Genomic DNA, 20,091 nt, shown 5'->3' on the forward strand with positions numbered 1-20,091 from the left:
TCACGATCATCACCCTATCAGAAACTCTCTTCACCTCCACTACACTCTTACTGTACGCTTCCTTCAGAATCACCCCTACACCATTTCTCTTCCCATCCACACCATGATAAAACAGTTTAAACCCACCTCCAATGTTCCTGGCCTTACTCCCTTTCCACTTGGTCTCCTGAACACACAACACATCTACCTTTCTCCTCTCCATCATATCAGCTATCTCTCTCCCTTTACCCGTCATAGTACCAACATTTAAAGTACCAACCCGAACCTCTACTCTCCTACACTGCTCCTTTTCCTGCCGTCTCTGTAGACGCCTTCCTCCTCTCCTTCTCCTCCTTCGGCCAACAGTAGCCCAATTTCCACCGGTACCCTGTCGGCTAACGATACCTGTGGCGGTCGTTGTTAACCCGGGCCTCGACCGATCCGGTATGAAATTCTCATTTGTGATCCGCATATTTGATTTGGCACATGTTTTACGCTGGATGCCCTTCCTAACGCAACCCTCCCCATTTACCCGGGCTTGGGACCGGCACTAAGAGTACACTGGCTTGTGCCCCCCTAACGGCTGGGTTAATTTATTTATTGCTGATGTTGTATAATTTGAAAGGCACCAAGAAAAAATAAATGAATTCAACAGTGAATGAATGATTTAATTGTTAGAAATACAGTATATACTATATAGAGAGGAAATTCAGTAAAGTTCGTATTGAAAAGAACATAAATTATTGAACCTATTTTATTTGCTTTCAGTTTGTAACCAATAAACTCTATTAATCTTTAATTATATGTGATTTCAATAAATAAATAAACAGGTGCAGGTAAGTTTGGAAAATTATTCCATTTCCACATGATTTTGATCCTTCATAACTGCCTTTACTGTATATATACTTACATTGAGTTCCCACTGAAAGCTGTTCCTCAGTTATTGTCAGATTGTTCAGGAAAACATCCTTCACTCCCAATTGTCATTGTAGGATTCACACTCTCTGTTTGTTCCTCTTCAGAAACTATGGTGCAAATGGTCTAATTAGTAATAACTAAAGCTATAATTTATCAAATGCGACACATTGTAATATTATTAAGTGTTAGAAATGACTTGATGCTCACTAGAACCTACTGTAATAACATGCTGCTAATTAAACATAAATAAGAAATGACTCCAAATTATGAAATATAATAACTGTTTGTTTCATGTGTTGAAGAAAATCCCCAATAATAAAGCAAAGTGTATATTTATAAATAAAGATACATTTTATAGTGAAATGAATAAAGAAGTCTGTATTAAACTAAATAAATTATTGGTGGTAGAAAGATGGTGGCTGATCTTCATAAACAATAATATCCCAGAGAGAGATGAAGTGAATGTAAACAGCTCCATCTAGTGAGAAAAGCATGAATCTGCTGCAGTCATGTGTAGTGCTTTTTGTACAGTGGAGTTGGGTTTCCTGTCACTGTGGGCGTCAGAGCGCAGTAGTACAGTGCAGAGTCTGATACAGCAGCAGAGGAGATGTGCAGATCCACTTTCCTTTCTATTTTCTTATACATTTTATCAAGTTTTATGGACACTCCAGGATGTGGTGGTTGAGCTTCTCTGACATATTCACTGTCTTCATTAATTAGCAGCAGAAACCCTGGTCTTGATCCAGGTTTTTGTTTATACCAGTGAAGTGTGTTACCTGATCCAGTATATGTACAGGACAGTGTGATGTTGCTGCCTTCAGTTACAGATAAAGTGGTTTCTATTGGTTTAATGCTGATATCAGCAGCCTCTGCTATAAAGACATTACCATGACATCATTTCCATTTATTAATTCACAAATACAAATGTAAATTTTGCTTTTTTATCATTAGGAGACTGATTAGATTTTACATGTAATGTACAGAATAAAACTTACCAATATCAGCAATAGTGAAGAAAAGTAAGAAGAGGAGTAACATTGTGATCCTGAGTGTTTAATTCAGACCTCCAGCTTTAGAAATAAATATCAGGGTTGTGTATGTGAGATTGTCTCTGATGTCTCCACATGTAGCTCCTCCCACTCATATTTATTCATATTCATCACAACTCTGCTTCATCTCATACTGCACAGGGAAATAAGAAACGTTGCTATCTGTATTTATTGTATAGATATTTAGTGATATATTTACTTTCTTTATAGAATTAAAAACACAATAAACATAAAACCAATAATATGTATGAGTAATATATAACATTCATCTTAAATTAGACAAAATAATTAGGCATTCAGTTGCAATTATTCAGTTAAAGTATCTTCGAGTCTCTCAGCAATAAAAAAAAAAAATCCTGCTTTATAAGTTAATGTATTTTGGACTACCAGCAGAAATTGAAGAAACTAAGTAACGTTGTTTTTTTGTGATTTTTGGGGGGTTTTCGTAGCAGTTCTTCAATTCACTATTTACTTTTTCACCAATTAAAATGTTTCACATATCTGTAATTTCTACTTCTTACATTTTAATTAATTTGGTGAAATGTCAATATTTTCTCTTCTCTTTACACACCGTTTTCAGCCCATTAACCTGTTTCTTGTCATTGTGCAGCTTTTTCAATCTAACACTGGTGTGGTATTTCCTGACTCTCTCACACCACAGATGTAGACTAGTTTATGAAGCAAACAATGAGCAGTCAGAAGGCAACAAGAAGTTTGGGGTTAATGTGGATGAGACAGAGGGAGTCAGTGATGTAAACATGACTGAGAACAGAGACATTCCTGATCACCTGATCATCATCTTCTTTTCTCTGCCTGTGTTCTATATGGTGGATCTTCAGCCTGGATGCATTCATTAGGCAACAAAAGTTGAGATTTTTTATTATTATAGATTTATATTATGTGAGGTCCAGTTACCAGCATGACACTAAAACAGGTAGTTGTTTTTACTTAAGTACATGCCAGAGCCCAAACCTCTTTACTTGAGTAGCTTGAGTGAAAAAGTGTAGCCAGAACTTGCACTTTTACCAGAGTCTTTTAAAACAGGAGTATCCGTGCTTCTACTGAAGTGAAGGATGTGTGTACGTTTGCCACCTCTGAAAGTTTGCAAATAGACAACAGTTTTGAGTATATGTGTATATTCTAATTGAAAGGGACAAGTTCCCTCAGAGAATAGTAGCTTTTTGCTGCCCCCTTTCTGCAGCACTGTATCTTTCAATAAATAACCCTGTGCTTGAGTACAGATCAGAACCTGACTGTTTACTCGCTCAGCAACAAAACCATGTAGAGGTTTTTGTACAGTGCAGCTGGATTTCCTGTCACTGTGGGCACCAGAGCACAGTAGTATAGAGCAGAGTCTGATACAGCAGCAGAGGAGATGATCAGATCCACTTGCTCATTTTTAACTGTAGCATTTAGACGTGGTGGAAAGGAACTTGTATCTCCACTTGGAAGGATGTAAAAAAGTACCTCAGGTCTGGATTTTGGATATTGTTTGTACCATTGCAGGTTGCTGACAGAAGCAGTCTTTACAGTGGTAATGATGTTGCTGACAGAATGGCATTACATTTAATCTCACATGGGGAATCTGTGAGTCCAACTGACAGGAAAATAAAATATGTAATTAAAAAAAAGGTTGTCAATCCATAAACACTATACATTAAAGTTTTAGTTCATATATGGTTTAGAGTGATAAACACATTTTTACTTAAATAAATGCATTTATTTTTTCTATATATCAGCATTTTATTTCACAGCTACATTCTGAATGTACAAATTAAAAATGCAACATTTCACCCATAAAACAGACGATCAGACTACATTTTATCAAAATATAACTTACATGTTGGTGATTGTATTATAAATTTACATAAATCAATATATACCTATTAATAGTGTGAAAAAGAATAATTACCAATGAACAATGTAAAGGTTTATAATTGAAAATTCACCGCTTTTGATGTGAAACCTCTAAATAGGCTCTTAGGAGACATTTTCAGATGTAGGTGCTTGACTGAGTACTAAAATTACTATTTATCAATAACTGCAGAACAGTTCGAGTCTATTTCTTGTACACAGTAGTGCTCTTTATTTAAGAAATCAGTATTTCTGAGTTGGGTGTGAGCAGGGTTCTTGTACTTGGTGCATCATTTGTCAGCTCACTGCACCATCTTGTGGACAAAGAAAAAAGACAAGATTTTGTTTGTTTCTCTGGTTGGTTCCTGTTTTTTTTATTTATCCAGTCCAAATACTATCCTTTAGTTTGCTTCAGTTCTCTGCTGGGAATAAAAAGTATTTGTAAATTTACCAAACAGGAATGTACAGAGCATAACTTCTATTCAACTCCTGATCTTGTGCAAAGCCACAAGCTGTGTGTGCAACCACACATGTTTCTGTGGCTACCTCATAACATAGTAATGCAGTAATAACATAGCATAGTAAAGGGACCATCTTTATCTTCCTCTACACCATTGTTATGTTATTGTACAGTGGAAGGCCAGGAACATTTGTAGGGAGTTTAAACTGTTCTACAATGGTGTGGATGGAAAGAGAAATGGTGTAGGGGTGATATTGAAGGACGACTGTAGTGGAGGTGAAGAGAGTTTCTGATAGGGTGATGAACGTGAAGCTGGAAGTAGATGGGGTCATGATAAATGTCATCAGTGCCACAAGTGGGTTGTGAGATGGAGGAGATGGAAAAATTCTGGAGTGAGTTAGATGAAGAGGTGGAGAGAACCTAGGAGTGAAAGAATGGTGATGGATTCAGACTTCAATAGAAAATATTGCTAAAAGGATGAAATAGCAGTAGGAAATACTTATTTAAATTCAAAGGAGGAACATTGGGTGATGTATAAGAGTGCAGGAAGGTGCACACAGGTGGACAATATTCTATGTAGGAGATGGAACCTAAAAGAGATTGGAGACTGTTGTCAGGGGACAGTGTAGCTAGACAGCATCGGTTGGTGGTTTGTAGAATGGTTGTTGGAGGGAAAGAACTAGCGAGGACTAAAAAAAACAATAAGATGGTGGAACCTGAAGGAGGAAGACTGTAGTGTGAGTTTCAGGTACGAGATCAGGGGCTTGGTGGTGATGAAGATGTGCTGGCTTATTGGGCAAGTACTGCAGAAGTGATGAGGAAAACAGCTAAATAAAAAAACGTACTTGGTGTGACATCTGGAAATAGAAAGGAAGACTAAGATGTGGTGGTGGAATGAGGAAGTGCAGGAGAGTATGAGGATAAAGAGCTTGGCAAAACATAATTGGGATTGACAAAGAGATGGAAAAAGTAGGCAGGAGTACAAGGAGATGCAGCAGCAGGTAAAGAGGACTGTGGCTAAAGCCAAAGAAAAGGCATATGAGGAGCTGTATGAGAAGTTGGACAGTATGAAAGAAGAAAAGGATTTAGACTTATTGGCCAGGTAGAGGGCCCGAGTTGGGAAGGATGTGCTGCAAGTTACAATAAAGGGTGGAGATGGATATGTGTTGACTAGTAAAGAGAGTGTGTTGAGAAGATAAAGGGAGTATTTTGAGCAGCTGATAAATGAGAAAAATGAGAGAGAGAGAGAGAGAGAGAAGGTTGGATGATTTGGCGATGGTAAAGCAGGAAGTGGATAGGATTACTAGGGAGGAAGTGAGAGCAGCTAATAAGAGGATGAAGAGTGAACAGTTAGTTGGACCAGATGACATACCAGTAGAAGCATGGAGATGCTTAGAAGAGATGACAGTGGAGTTTTTAACGAGATTGTTCAACAAAATTTTGGATGGTGAGATGTGCAGAACTGCAGTAACTACAGGGGAATAAAGTTGATCAGTCACACCATGAAGTAATGGGATAGAGTAGTAGTAATACAATGTTACAAAAAAGCCAAACATTCAGAACAAGTTCAGCAGTTGGAGAGTGAGTTTATCCTCAAGATGCCGATGTCGGCTGCTTGCTCTTTAAGTTTAAATGATAATATATTGCTGGGTCAATGTTGCCCAAGTTGATGTGACATACTATAGCAGTCCTGTCTTTGAACAACCATTAAAACCAAATAATATGCCTTCAAAGCAGGAAATCCCAACTCTGCAATTTTAATTATTATTGATCTTGATATAGAGAATATACATAGTTTGATTTGTATCCGTAAGTTCTGAGTATCCAGATGAATTGAATAATTAGTGTGACTTACCTGATTTAATCCACCTCTTAATACCACCACTATCACGTAGCAATTATAAAAACCATCAATACGATACAAAAACACAATATAACACATGCCATGAGAGAGAGAGAGAGAGAGAGAGAGAGAGAGAGAGAGAGAGAGAGAGGCATTTCGCATATTGAGGGTGACACCTACTCACCAGAGATGCATACTCAATTTGCACCGCTCCTCAGAGGCTGTAAGCCAGTGGTACCGCTTATAGCCACTGGTCTGGAAGCAGTGAACAAACCCTTTCCCGGGCTGAGATAAGATAGCTAGCATCGGGGTTGGCCGATCTCTCCTCATGATGTCTAGCTTTTCTTAAAAATGTATTTTTAAGTATGTCCGAGAACAAATTAATTTCTCTTAGGGCATAAAAAAAAATTGGGTGTATTAATGTGTGCAGAGCACTACAGACATGTTTTGCCAGTCGAACTTGGATGTAACAGTTTCGCTCTGACCAACCAATCAGAGGAGGGAATAATGCTGATAATATTCTGGGCCAGCTAGCTGCCTTGTGAGAATTTGAAATCTAATTGGTTAAAGAAATAGATTTATTACTAATAGAGACTAAGGTAAAAAGGCAGATTAGATTCACATGGCAGCACAGAGGTTGAAATCTGATTGGACAAAAAATCTAACATCCACAAACACTTACTGGAAGCAGTGCAGCCAAGAGAAACGCTACAAAATAAAGAGAATAAACTGTTGGGAATAAATTAATACAATTTATTGGAACAAATATTATAATTTAGGTTGTAAATGAAGGTCAGTGCTTCTGATAGTGTTTAGGCCAGCAGACAGCCCACCACTGAGCTAAAGTCAGCTGACGTTGCTCTTTTTAGGGAGTGGTTTGTATATTTAAAGGGCTTAATGTTAACTCATGATAAACAGCCTAAAAATCCTACTATTTGCTTTCCAGAATCAATATCCAATCTTACCATGGTACAATAACAGTAACCACAACCACATCTGCTGAGACTGACCACCAGAACACCAACTGTTCTGCCCAATTCAGAGAAGCATCTGTAAGAAAATTTTTTTTTTACTATATTTGTTAAGGGAAAATAAATGAGTTAAGGAAGGAAAAGGGTATAGCTTCACCTCATTAATAGTTCACAAGAGAGAAGAGCTGAATATGGCCAGTAATTCCACAGATTCCATTATAGCCAAAGCAGCAACTCCAACTGACTCTACCTGAACAATGAACTGAATATTTGAATAAATATAAATGTACAGGTCCTGCTACTGTAAAGTAAGACAAAAGATGCATTTAAACTGCGTTTCCTCCTTATCAATAGAGGTTACATTTCTCTCCTTGTAAGAATGGAGAATTAGTCCAAAAACACATTGTAAGATTTCCAGGTTGTTTATCTTGACGTAAACAGTAAGTCCTAAACATACACAAGTCACTCCCTTGGTATTGACACTGCAACATAGACAAATAATCAAACATTAAGAGCTACACTGTCCATTAGTATAGAATCTCCTGAATCCAGCACAGCTTCAGTACCGTATTAAAGTAAGTGTTGTTCAGAGGGTCCACCCTTTAGTTCCACACACTAGACAATGAACTCTAATGGCTTCCATTAATTCCTAAAATTCTACACCATGTTGTTTTGATGTGTGTCCATGTGTATAAAACGTCAGGTATGGCAGCATGCAGTCATCCAGCAATGGTGAAGGAGCATCCAGATCATCTCTACACACTGAATCATCATGGAGTCCAGAGCTTCTATCTCCATTATAGCCCTGATGCTTGGCTTCTCGCAATCGCTCTCTCACCCAACCTGACGGGGAGGACATGACAACTAGGATTCTCACCATCAACAAAGGTCTGATAGCTTGCTGATCTCAACCACACTTGATGTACATTTGAGAATAGAACCTGCTCTAAGATGTTATTTCTTTTGATTCAATGTTGTGTGCATCAGTGATTTTATCGGCAAAGAACTGTATCTGTCAGCAGGTTATCACTTTTTGTTTCTCTGTATGAAGGATCCAGTGAAGTGCTGCTGGAGGGAGACATACTCGCAAAAAGAAGCAGGAACGCTCTGGTCTGCCTCTACAACAACAACTGTTTTTGGAAAAAGTCTTCAAATGGATTGGTGAAGGTTCCTTACACATTGAGCTCAGATTTCTGTAAGTAATATATCGTTTAATTCACATTACTCAGGTACATCACATCTTTACTTATTTCTTATTAATGTATAGGCCATTTTCTTTACAGCTTCTTCTGATACAACTGTAATTGCCAATGCCATGGCGAGTTTCCACAACAAAACCTGCATTCGTTTTGTTCCCAGAACAAATGAAACTGACTTAATCAGGATCAAAAGCAATGATGGGTGAGCTCCATTAACTTGTTTAACATTCCCTATACATGCTTTTTATGACTGACATTCTTTATATTTTATAAATTCTCGTTTGTATGTTGACATTAGTGTCATAGTCAGTTCTTCACATCTGCTCTCTTTTCTCTCAGCTGCTACTCTGATGTGGGCAAAACAGGCGGTTCTCAGGTCGTCTCTCTCAGCAGGTTCGGCTGTGTTTACCACGGCGTTGTCGAACACGAGCTGAACCATGCACTCGGTTTCTACCACGAGCACGTTAGAAGCGACCGTGATAAATATGTCACCATCAACTGGGAAAACATCGACCCAACAACAGTCTAATTTTTATTTGAAGAACACCAACAACCTTAACACACCGTACGACTACTCCTCTGTGATGCACTATGGAAATACAGCTTTCTCCATCAATGGTCTGGACACCATCACCCCTATTCCTGATCCTTCTGTGATGATTGGACAGAGACAAGAGCTTTCCACTATCCACAATAAGAAGATCAACATTCTCTACAATTGCTAAACATGTCCAGAATGTTAGCCTTGATTTAAATTTACTTTAGTATCATATTGCTATGTATGTAATGATGCAATAAAATGGCTACAATCATGTTTGACTTACTATGTACTTTTATTTCACAAATCTAAACAAATCTGTTTCCTACACTCAAATCTACAACAATTATTGTCAAATCAGCAATGTCTGAACCTGAATATAATTTGGTATCAGTTTAACAGGAATGTAGCGGTGTCTAATTACTTAACATAATATAGGAGCACAAGTTTTACTCATGACTACATAAGAATAATAATGCAATGCATCAGTCAGGATTTACACTACATCAAAATACAGAGGCGACGCTGGTTAAAGTGGTAAATAAACTGGTATTGGTCTCTGATCAAGGCTGTGCCTCAATGATCAGGTTGCTTTATTTTAATAAATTTTAATTTAATTTTGATCCAAGTAGGCATGGAGGATTATATTGATAAAAAGGTTCAGATACTGCGGTGCGAGACTGTTATGTGCTTTATACGTCAGTAGTAGTATTTTAAAATCAATGCGAGATTTTATTGGGAGCCAGTGTAGACTGATTAAAAACAGGGGTGATGGTCATTTTCTAGATCTAATGAGGACTCTGGCTGCTGCATTATGAACTAACAGAAGCTTATTTATGCTCTTACTCAAACACCCAGACAGTAAAGCATTACAGTATTCTAATCTAGATGTAACAAAAGCATGAACTAGTTTATTCTGCATCCTGTAACATCATATTTTTTATTTTAGCAATATTTCTAAAGTGAAAAAAGGCGATCCTGGTAATATTATTCACATGAGCCTCAAAGTAAAGACTAGGGTCAATAATAACACCAAGGTCTTTGACTGCTGTACACACAGACAGAAACACCATCCAGAGATGCTACGTAATCAGAAAGTTTGCTTCTAGCTGCATGTGGTCCTAGTAAAAATATTTCCATCTTATCCGAGTTGAGCAGAAAAAAAAGTTATTAAGCATCCACTGTCTAATGTCCTTTACACACTCCAACATTGTTAAGCTGATCTCTCTCTCATCTGGCTTTGCTAAAATTTACAGCTGCGCATCATCAGCATAGCAATGGAAGTAAATACCATGTTTATGTATAATTTCACCCAGAGGCAGCATATATAAAGAGAAAAGCAGTGGGCCTAAGACAGATCCTTGCAGAAACCAAACTTCACCTCAGAGTGTGGAGAATTTACAATCAACAAACTGATAGCGATCAGTCAAATAAGATCTCAGCCAAGAGAGAGCTGTTCGCTTTATTCCAACAACGCTTGAGGTTTGATATTGGCCTGTAGTAATGCCGGAGTCGGGGGAATATTAACTTCACCTAGGGCATCCAGACTTTCCCCTGCAGAACCTGGACATGCTCTAACACCTCTCTAGACTCTGGATGTGCTCCTCTAATGCCAAGATCTTCTCCGTCAAAGAACAAACTAGCTTACAATTCTCACAAAATTATCGCTAACAACGGAGAAAGACTGACTAAACATGTCACTTCACACACTGAATGAACTGGATGTTTGCCATAGCAGAGAAATGACGTACCTTAATGTGGTTACTGTAATGCGTGTTCGTAGTTCTGGTGGGAATGCCCTCCGCTCACTGCTTTCGAACCCTTAAACAGGAAAAAAGTGCTCTTCCGAAAGCAAAAATAGACGAGACAGAGCCAACGGAAAGTAAAGGATGCAGGAAATCAAAGTGATATTTAGATATTTTAAAGCAATGAGAGAGGCTATGATACTGGCACTGCACAAAGCTGAATTCCATGCCTTCTAATAATATTTCCTAAGGGAAGCATGTATATTATGAAAAGCAGGGGTCCTAGAACTGAACCTTGTGGCATGCCATAAGTTTTCTAGCATTAACCTGGATAGCGCTCCAATTAAGTCTACAAAATGGTAACGATCAGACATAGGATTTAAACCAGGTTAGCGTGTGTCCCTGAATGCCGATGTAATTTTGTAAGTGATCTGGGAGGAGATCATGATCTATAGTGTCGAATGCAGCACTAAGATCTAGTAAAAAACATCGAGAAAAAGACTTGGTCTAAAGCTAAAAACAGGTCATTAGTGTTTTTAACTAGAGCAGTTTCTGTGCTATGATGGGGCCTAAAACCTGACTGAAACGCTTCAAAGAAATTGTTCTCTTGTAAGTAGGAAAATAAGTGGGCAGCAGCAACCTTTTCTAAAATCTAATACATAAATGGGATATTTGAAATGGGTACAATTTAATAGCATGTTTGGATCCCAATTAGGTTTATAAGTTAAGTTAATAATATTCAGAAGAGTCTCACCAACTTTATGTAACACTTCCTTCAATACATTAGATGGAATTGGGATCTAACTGACATGTTGATTTAGCTTTGGTAATAACATCACACCTGTCCTATACATGCAAACCAGTGTAGTTGTGGAGTTTTAGGTGAGATTGTGTCAGGAGATGCTGTCCGAGGTTGGACCGCCACAAATGTTTTTTTTAATAACAGTCCTCAATACTAAACTGTGATGAAACATTTTTCAGAGCCCTGATTTGTTAATTTAGCTACTGTACTGAAAAGGAACCTGGGATTGTTTTTGTTGTTTTCCAAGTTTACCCCTATTAAGCAGTCTAGTGGTGATTGTGGTAGGGAAAACATTTGAGCTGGTATGAGAAAGAAATCTTGATGTACAAAACTCAAAACATTTGCAAAACTGCTGTCCTTAGCCATTGTTGTAGACAGTTATCACAGTCCAAGCTCATTCTCAGTTCCTGATGTTAGAGGGATACCACTCCATTTCTGCTCAGGTGTGCACTCCTCAGACTTACACACTTTCAGTAAACATTCCAGATATCAGAAAAGAGTAGTTTGTGTTCTTGACACCATAACTGTAGCATATATTTAAAGCAAAAAGCCTACTGAACCTCTCAATTCCTCCTTGCTATGTGGGAAGCGGTTCTGAAACAATCCTCGTTGTAGGTAAATGTGCTTTGTACCATTTCAACCAAGAGGCATTTCCGGATCTCCATCTGCCTCCACCTGGGGTCGATCATGCCAGCATAAACGAAGCAATTCTGGGTGGAGATCTCGAAGTCAGCAGACGAGGAGATGTCCTCAACCAGGGCTTGGCTTGCATCTTGCAGTGCTGGACCAAGGATCCGTAGTGCCCCAGTGCTGGAGGGACCACCACCTGGGCGAGCTACGTCCTAGGTTTGCTAGTCCGGGGCAAAGAAACACATGGAGTTGAGATGGTGTGAGTAGGATGGCTGCCTTACCTGGAGGTTGCAGATCTGGTTTTCCATGGCTTCCAGCTCCAAACTCAAACATATCCTCACCTGCACTCAAAGGGAGAGACACAACCCATATAGTATTTTCAACAGCGAGTACAAACAAGATAATCAGTAAAAAACAACGTAAACACTAGTGGTAGCTGGGATAATAAGACTTCCACCAACCCCAGCTGCACAGAGTTGTCTTTAATTGAACAAAACTTAATTTAAAAGGTAGGGCATCAAGAGGACTCATGCAGATCTTAAGTATAGAAAGAGACAGGGTAAGTATGCTAATAACACAATTAAATAAACTTTTTTTTTTAACCATCAGTAATACTAATATTGCCAACTCAATATTTCTGATATGTTATACATGCATAACATTTGTAAAATACCATACAAATGTGCACTCTAGGATTTTTATTCCACATATCAGTTCTATGAAATCCTATGTGAAGGTATGACTTCAGAGAACTCTATTGTAAATAAAGAAACCAAGTACTGAATCTGGTGGGACACCAGTGGAAATAATGTGCATCCTCTTAAAGTCACTCAATATAACTGAACTTGAAGGTAGGATATTTTTGCCATCTTTGCAGTCATTTCCAAGACCCCTGAGAGTTTACTGTGGTTCACAATAACAAAAACTACAGAAAATATAAAAGAAACATGCTGCTTTGAAGTCACAGGTTATAATTTTGGAGTTTGGAAGTGATTTCTATTGGTGGTTGATATTAAGGGATCCAGAGCAGGTTTGTGGAAGTAGCAGTACAATATTAGACGATTGACAATTTCCAAATAAGGTCATTTTTGTTTTGTGTACTTACATGGATCCACAACCATTTTCTGAACGTAGGGGACCTGCTGGTGTCTGCAAAAGACAAGCTTTTGGGGAAAGGCCACTAGTCTCCTACCTGCAGGCAAAACTAACAAAAGGGGAAACAAAGTAGGGAAGAATTAATTTTTTTTTTGGTCGGTTTCTCTCACACACATTACGACAGTGAAATATTTGGTGTTTATATAATAAAAAATAAAAAAAAAAAAAAAAAAAAAATCGCATCTCTATATATGATGTTAGAGCTATAAACACTAAAAAACAATAATATATACAAAAAATCAAAACACTGCACAACATTTAGTATAATTAAAAAATACAAAATTTTTTTTATTCAATCGCCCTAGTCCAGTGGGCATCATGTAGACTTGTTATGGTCGACAGCTAGCTAGCGCTAGTCTCTACTCTACTCGGTTTTGAATTTTCTCAACTCCGAACAAAATTTTACTTTGTTCCAGGTTTGTTCATATTCGTAAATGTTTGTGAACTAAGGAGAGTTTGTATATGCTGTGTATATAAACAGCAATGTTTGTGTGAACTTACGAAAAATGCTCCAATGTCTGTGTTTATATCCATGTATTAGTAGATCCAAGTACTCTCCTGGGTGAGGACCCAAATGGTTTGCAAGAAGCAGCGCTACTTTATACTTTCTGCTGGCCTTCAGGGAGCAGAAGCACGTTCCTGTTTACAACAGTGAAAAGCATCCCATTGTCCATATAGCCGAGATCCTACACCATCTTCCTGGTCTTTGTTCAGCACCACTCGCTCTTTCCCAGGATGTTAACATGGCCTGCATGATGCAGACAGCAAATAATTATTACTCAATATGGTACAAATCCCAGCTTTACAGATCATATCATTTATGTATATGTAGTGACTAAGCAGAATGTTGATTTATTTGTTTTAGAAATTAAGGTCTTCTTCTTTCGGCTGCTCCCATTAGGGGTCGCCACAGCGGATCATCCGTCTCCATATCACCCTGTCCTCTACATCTGCCTCTTTCACACCAACTACCTGCATGTCTTCCCTCACCACATCCATGAACCTCCTCCTTGGCCTTCCTCTTTTCCTCCTACCTGGTGGCTCCATCTTCAGCATTTTTCTACCAATATAATTCGTGTCCCTTCTCTGCACATGTCCAAACCATTTCAATCTCGCCTCCCTCACCTTGTCACCAAAACATCCTACATGTGCTGTCCCTCTAATAAGCTCATTTCTAATCTTGTCCATCCTCGTCACTCCCAACGAAAACCTTAACCTCTTCAGCTCTGCTACCTCCAGCTCCATCTCCTGTCTTTTACTCAATGCCACTGTCTCTAATCCATACAACATCGCAGGTCTCACCACAGTCCTATAAACTTTCCCTTTCATTCTTGCAGATACCCTACTATCACAAATTACTCCTGTCACTCTTCTTCACCCACTCCACCCTGCCTGCACTCTTTTCTTTACTTCTCTAACACATTCTCCATTACTTTGCACTGTTGACCCCAGGTACCTGAACTCCTCCACCTTCTCCACCTCTTCTCCCTGCAACCGCATCACTCCACTGCCCTCCCTCTCATTCACACACATGTACTCTGTCTTACTCCTACTGACTTTCATTCCCCTTCTCTCAAGCGCATACCTCCACCTCTCCAGGCTCTTCTCAACCTGCTCTCTACTCTCACCACAAATCACAATATCATCTGCAAACATCATAGTCCAGGGAGACTCCTGTCTGACCTCGTCCGTCAACCTGTCCATCACCACTGCAAACAGGAAAGGGCTCAGGGCCGATCCTTGATGCAGTCCAACCTTCACCCTGAACCAGTCTGTCGTACCTACTGCACACTTCACTGCCGTCACACTGTTCTCATACATGTCCTGCACCACCCTCACATACTTCTCTGACACACCTGACTTCCTCATACAATACCACAACTCCTCTCTCGGCACCCTGTCGTACGCTTTCTCTAAATCCACAAATACACAATGCAGCTCCTTCTGTCCTTTTCTATACTTCTCCATCAACATCCTCAAAGCAAATAAGGCATCTGTGGTGCTCTTCCTCGGCATGAAACCATACTGTTGCTCACAGATGGTCACCTCTTCTCTCAGCCTGGCTTCCACTACTCTTTCCCATAACTTCATGGTGTGACTGATCAACTTAATTCCCCTGTAGTTACTGCAGGTCTGCACATCTCCCTTATGTTTAAAGATCGGTACCAGCACACTCCTTCTCCATTCCTCAGGCATCCTGAGTTTTAGAAATTAAGGTAATGGGAAAAAAACCCAATCAAATATCTACAGCTTTCCAACAATCAGACTGAGTAAAGTCTGGAACAGTGGACTGAACCATTATGCTGAATTTGACAAATCAGACCTAAAGTTTTGTACAGAGCAGTGTAAAAGTAGTAGTATAGTCTATGTAGTGGTCATAATCTTGCTTCACCTACTTACTGGAAAAATGTAATAGAAATTGTACATTTATAGTTGATTATATATAAAAAATGATTACATTACTTACAGTCCTGGTCTGATCATGTTCCTGGTAAAACAAAGAAAAATAAATAAACACTTAAAACGTATTGAATGGATATTTAGAACAGTAAAAGAAAGTTTACTTACACGTCTTTTCCTGTAATTTGGTTGGAGAGATAGGTGGCATCTTATTTATTGATCATGGTCAGAGTATTTCATTTGTATCCTTGATGCTGGTTAAGTTCCCACTCTGGCTAAGCCTGGGGGAGTGCAGGAACAATTTAGTTGTTGTGGGTTGTTTGAATAAAAGTATAAGAACCAGACGTTAGTGGTTAATGCTTTAAATGGTCAAGTGTAAAGGTGGTTAAACAGAATGCCACAAAGTTCAAGGGTGAAAAGACGACTAGATTTACACAGGCAAGAGAACATTGATAGTGCCAAAGAAATGAACTCAGGAAAAAGGACTGCTCTAGGCTGTATTTTGAAAGCTAACCTAACTAACAAACAACAATAATCTAGCAGACTACACTAATCTACACTCTTAAAAATACAAGGTGTGGCACCTGCCCTCTAATTTAGGGTGTCTTAACAGTGATGGGACCTACATGGTGGAATCTATAGGTGCACACATTCTTACCTGTTTTCAAACCAAGTGAGCTAGCATTACAGCAAAGCTAGCAGACAGCAAAACTAGCAACGTTCACATTGCTGCTTTTAATCCTCAGTCTCTGCCTCCTCTGGTCAGGTTCATGCTCTTCATTGGTCCCATTTTTTTTATATATAGGTGATTTCAACTATATATAACAGCAGAGAGCTAAAGACTGAGCAAACGCCAGAAAACAGCACAGACCCATAACAAAATCATTTTTAGGCTACAGGGACAGACACAAGATAGTAATATATTCAGCAAAAATCTGGATTAATACACAATCAGTGCTCAGGAAATTGCAAAACATAAAATTGACAAGTAAAAAAATGTTAACATACAAAGGTTTGGTCTCAAAATGCAATAAAGACAAATGTGAGGTGGTGGTGATAAAAAGGTCAAATACTTTATCTGTGATTGAGTACAGGTGCAGGTCATCAGAGTGCTGGTGATTAAAGGTGACACATGCTGTGTCTGAAACTGCACCTTATCCCCTACGTAGTGCACTATTTAGAGTGTCGGCCATTTTGTAGTGATGTTCAAATTCAAAATCAACTTTCCATCTGTTCAGTGTTCACAAATTTACAACCAGCAGAGTAACATGCATTTGTATCTACATACATCATAAACACATGAATGAGAAAATGAATTAACAAAATTAATGAAGGAAGGAAAGAAAATTGATCACATGGAATGAGGTAAAAAAAAAAAAAAACTGACCACTAAAAGACAAATCAGTTCCACATAGTGTGCATCAGTAACACCTGACACAATAGCTTTGATATTTTAATTAATCCCAAAACTTATATCACCTGATACTAAAGAATCTGTTTTATAAGGTTCTGTTTTTTTTTTAAATACATTTTGCGTCTATCAATGTGAAAACTAGCAAAATTAACTATAGCTAATGTACATTTCTACTAAGTAAAAAATAAATACATCACTATGTAATTTTATTTTGTTAATTATTTTGTAATTTATTTATTGCTGCTGTTGTATAATTTGAAAGGCACCAATAAAAAAAAAAATGAAGTCAACAGTGTACATTAATTAATTGTTAGAAATACAGTATATACTATATAGAGATAAAATACAGTAAAGTTTGGATTGAAGAGATCACAAATGGTTGAACTTTAGTATTTTATTTGCTTTCAGTTTGTAACCAATAAACTCTAAACATGTTTTATTATATGTGATTACAATAATTAAACAGGTGCAGGTAAGTTTGGAATATGATTCTGTTTCCACATGATTTTGATCCTTTATAACTGCCTTTACTGTATATATACTTACACTAAGTTCCCACTGAAATCTGTAACTCAGTTATTGTCAGATTGTTCAGGAAAACATCCTTCACTCCCAATTGTCACTGAAACATTTACACTCTGTGTGAATTCCTCTTCAGAAATCATGGTGCAAATGGTCTAATTAGTAATAACTAAAGCTATAATGTAGCAAATGGGACACACTGTAATATAATTAAGTGATAGAAATGACTTGATGCTCACTAGAACTTACTGTAACAACATGCTTCTAATTAAACATGAACAAAAAATGACTCCAAATTATAAAATGTAATAAGTTTTTGTTTAATATATTAAAGCAAATCCCCAATTAATAAATCATACATTTATAAATAAAGATAAATGTTACATTTACTTAGATTTTTAAAACAGGCTCGTTAATTTAGTTTAAATTTATCTGGTGAAATGTCAATATTTTTTCGTCTCTTTACCCGCCGTTTCCAGCCCATTAACCTGTTTCTTGTCATTGTGCAGCCTTGTTTTATCTACCACTGGTGTATCATTTCCTGGCTCTCACACCACAGACATAGACTAGTTTACGAAGCAATGAGCAGTCAGAAGGCAACAAGAAGTTTGGGGTTAACATGGATGAGACAGAGGGAGTCAGTGATGTTAACATGACTGAGAACAGAGACATTCCTGATCACCTGATCATCATCTTCTTTTCTCTGCCTGTGTTCTATATGGTGGATGTTCAGCCTGGATGCATTCATTAGGCAACAAAAGTTGAGATTTTGTATTATTATTAGATTTATATTATGTGAGGTCCAGTTACCAGCATGACACTAAAACAGGTAGTTGTTTTTACTTAAGTACATGCAAGAACCCAAACCTCTTTACTTTAACTTGAGTGAAAAGTGTAGCCAGAACTTGAACTTTTAAAACATGAGTCCTGTGCTTCTACTTAGGTGAAGGATGTGTGTACTTTTTCCACCTCTGAAAGTTTGCAAATGGACAACAGTTTTGAGTATATGTGTATATTCTAATTGAAAGGGACAAGTTCCTATAGAAAATAGTAGCTTTTTGCTGCCCCCTTTCTGCAGAAATGTATCTTTCAATGAACAACCCTGAGCTTGAGTACAGAATAGAGCCTGACTGTTCACTCGCTCAGCAACAAAACCATGTAGAGGTTTTTGTACAGTGCAGCTGGATTTCCTGTCACTGTGGGCTGCAGAGCACAGTAGTATAGAGCAGAGTCTGATACAGCAGCAGAGGAGATGATCAGATCCACTTGCTCATTTTTAACTGTAGCATTCAGACGTGGTGGAAGGGAACTTGTATCTCCACTTAGATAGATGAAAAGAAGGAACTCAGGTCTGGATTTTGGATATTGTTTGTACCATTGTAGGTTGTTTGGTGAAACACTCCTGTATCTGCAGGACAGAGTAACATCATCACCTTCACCTACAGCTTTATGAGTAAAAAGTGGCTCTATTGAATCTGCCATGGAGTCACCTGTCATAGAGAAGAGAACATAATACATTTTAACCTTTAAACAAACAAGTTATATTACATTCAGATTTATTGTCGGAAAAAAACAAATTAGTGACTAATTAATCTCCAGGTAAAAAAAGATTCGGTGTATAACTCACCTAGTGAAAGCCACAAACACATGAATATAACAGTGAACATGATGAATGGTTTTAACTGAATGAAAATATCTTTCTGTAGATCTTTCTGTGCTCTATGACATTAACATCTTAAAGGTTCATGAGGCTCCACCCCACAGCATCACATTATGCATGTACAAATAAAAAATTCAACATTTCACCCACAAAACAGATGATCAGACTACATTTTATCAAAATATAACTTACATGTTGGTGATTGTATTATGAATTTACACAAATCAATATTTATTTATCAATATAGTGTGAAAAAGAATAATTACCAATGAACAATGTAAAGGTTTATAATTGAAAATTCACCGCTTTTGATGTGAAACCTCTAAATAGGCTCTTAGGAGACATTTTCAGATGTAGGTGCTTGACTAAGTACTAAAATTACTATTTATCAATAACTGCAGAACAGTTTGAGTCTATTTCTTGTACACAGTAGTGCTTTTTATTAAAGAAATCAGTATTTCTGTTTTGGGTGTGAGCAGGGTACTAGTACTTGGTGCACAATTTGTCAGCTCACTGCACCATCTTGTGGAGAAAGAAGAAAGACAAGATTTTGTTTGTTTCTCTGGTTGGTTCCTGTTTTTTTTATTTACTCAGTCCAAATACTATCCTTTAACAGTGTTGGGGGTAACGCGTTACAAGTAACGTGATTTACGTAATAATATTACTTTTCTGAAATAACGAGTAAAGTAGCGCGTTACTTTATAAATTAACACACTAATTCTGAGTTACTTTTTTTTAAAGTAATGCGAGTTACTTTTCAGTTAAATTATTTTGCATAAAAAAATAAATACTGAATTAAAATGAACGTAGTCACGTAGAATCGCGCACTCATACGTGCGAGCCGCGTGAACAGAAGCTGGTCAGAAGCGGAGATGGCAAGCTAGGGATTACATTACTGTGATGGAAGTGTTCTTATTATTTTGAAATAGTCGAGGAAAAGGAGAAAGGAATA

At 37.8% G+C, this 20,091-nt stretch overlaps 1 protein-coding gene, 1 long non-coding RNA gene and 1 pseudogene across 6 annotated transcripts in view; 1 reads left to right on the plus strand and 2 right to left on the minus strand.

Annotated features, from left to right (window-relative positions):
* The first annotated feature begins 7,846 nt into the window (after positions 1-7,846).
* LOC310725757 (hatching enzyme 1.2-like) lies at positions 7,847-8,998 on the plus strand (annotated as a pseudogene). The gene is made up of 4 exons: positions 7,847-7,962; positions 8,126-8,269; positions 8,358-8,475; positions 8,613-8,998. The product of its transcript is annotated as a hatching enzyme 1.2-like (transcript).
* A 2,534-nt stretch (positions 8,999-11,532) lies between these two features.
* The window catches only part of LOC310726375 (uncharacterized protein), an 89,224-nt gene continuing 80,665 nt past the window's right edge, over positions 11,533-20,091 (minus strand). The window contains exons 1-3 of one of the 3 annotated variants that reach the window (XR_014533702.1): positions 13,094-13,192; positions 12,450-12,525; positions 11,533-12,329 (exon numbers count right to left, since the gene is read on the minus strand). Coding sequence is in view for 1 of the 3 variants with exons in the window: in XM_083541896.1 (XP_083398022.1) it covers positions 11,922-12,184; positions 12,270-12,329; positions 13,094-13,192 (422 nt within the window). In the remaining 2 variants the exon portion in view is untranslated. Of the gene's footprint in view, positions 12,330-12,449; positions 12,626-13,093; positions 13,193-20,091 lie in introns of those variants that run through there. The other 2 variants (XR_014533703.1, XM_083541896.1) reach the window with 2 other exon arrangements.
* Positions 13,440-16,619, minus strand: LOC310726399. 2 transcript variants are annotated; one of them, XR_014533729.1, is made up of 4 exons: positions 16,552-16,619; positions 16,202-16,385; positions 15,712-15,824; positions 13,440-13,891 (listed from the first exon to the last, which is right to left on the minus strand). It is a non-coding gene; the product is annotated as an uncharacterized lncRNA (long non-coding RNA). The 2 variants fall into 2 exon arrangements; XR_014533730.1 differs by having other exon boundaries at positions 16,202-16,611.

This window comes from Silurus aristotelis (genome assembly GCF_946808225.1).
Source record: "Silurus aristotelis genome assembly, chromosome: 5".
Lineage (NCBI taxonomy): Eukaryota > Metazoa > Chordata > Actinopteri > Siluriformes > Siluridae > Silurus > Silurus aristotelis.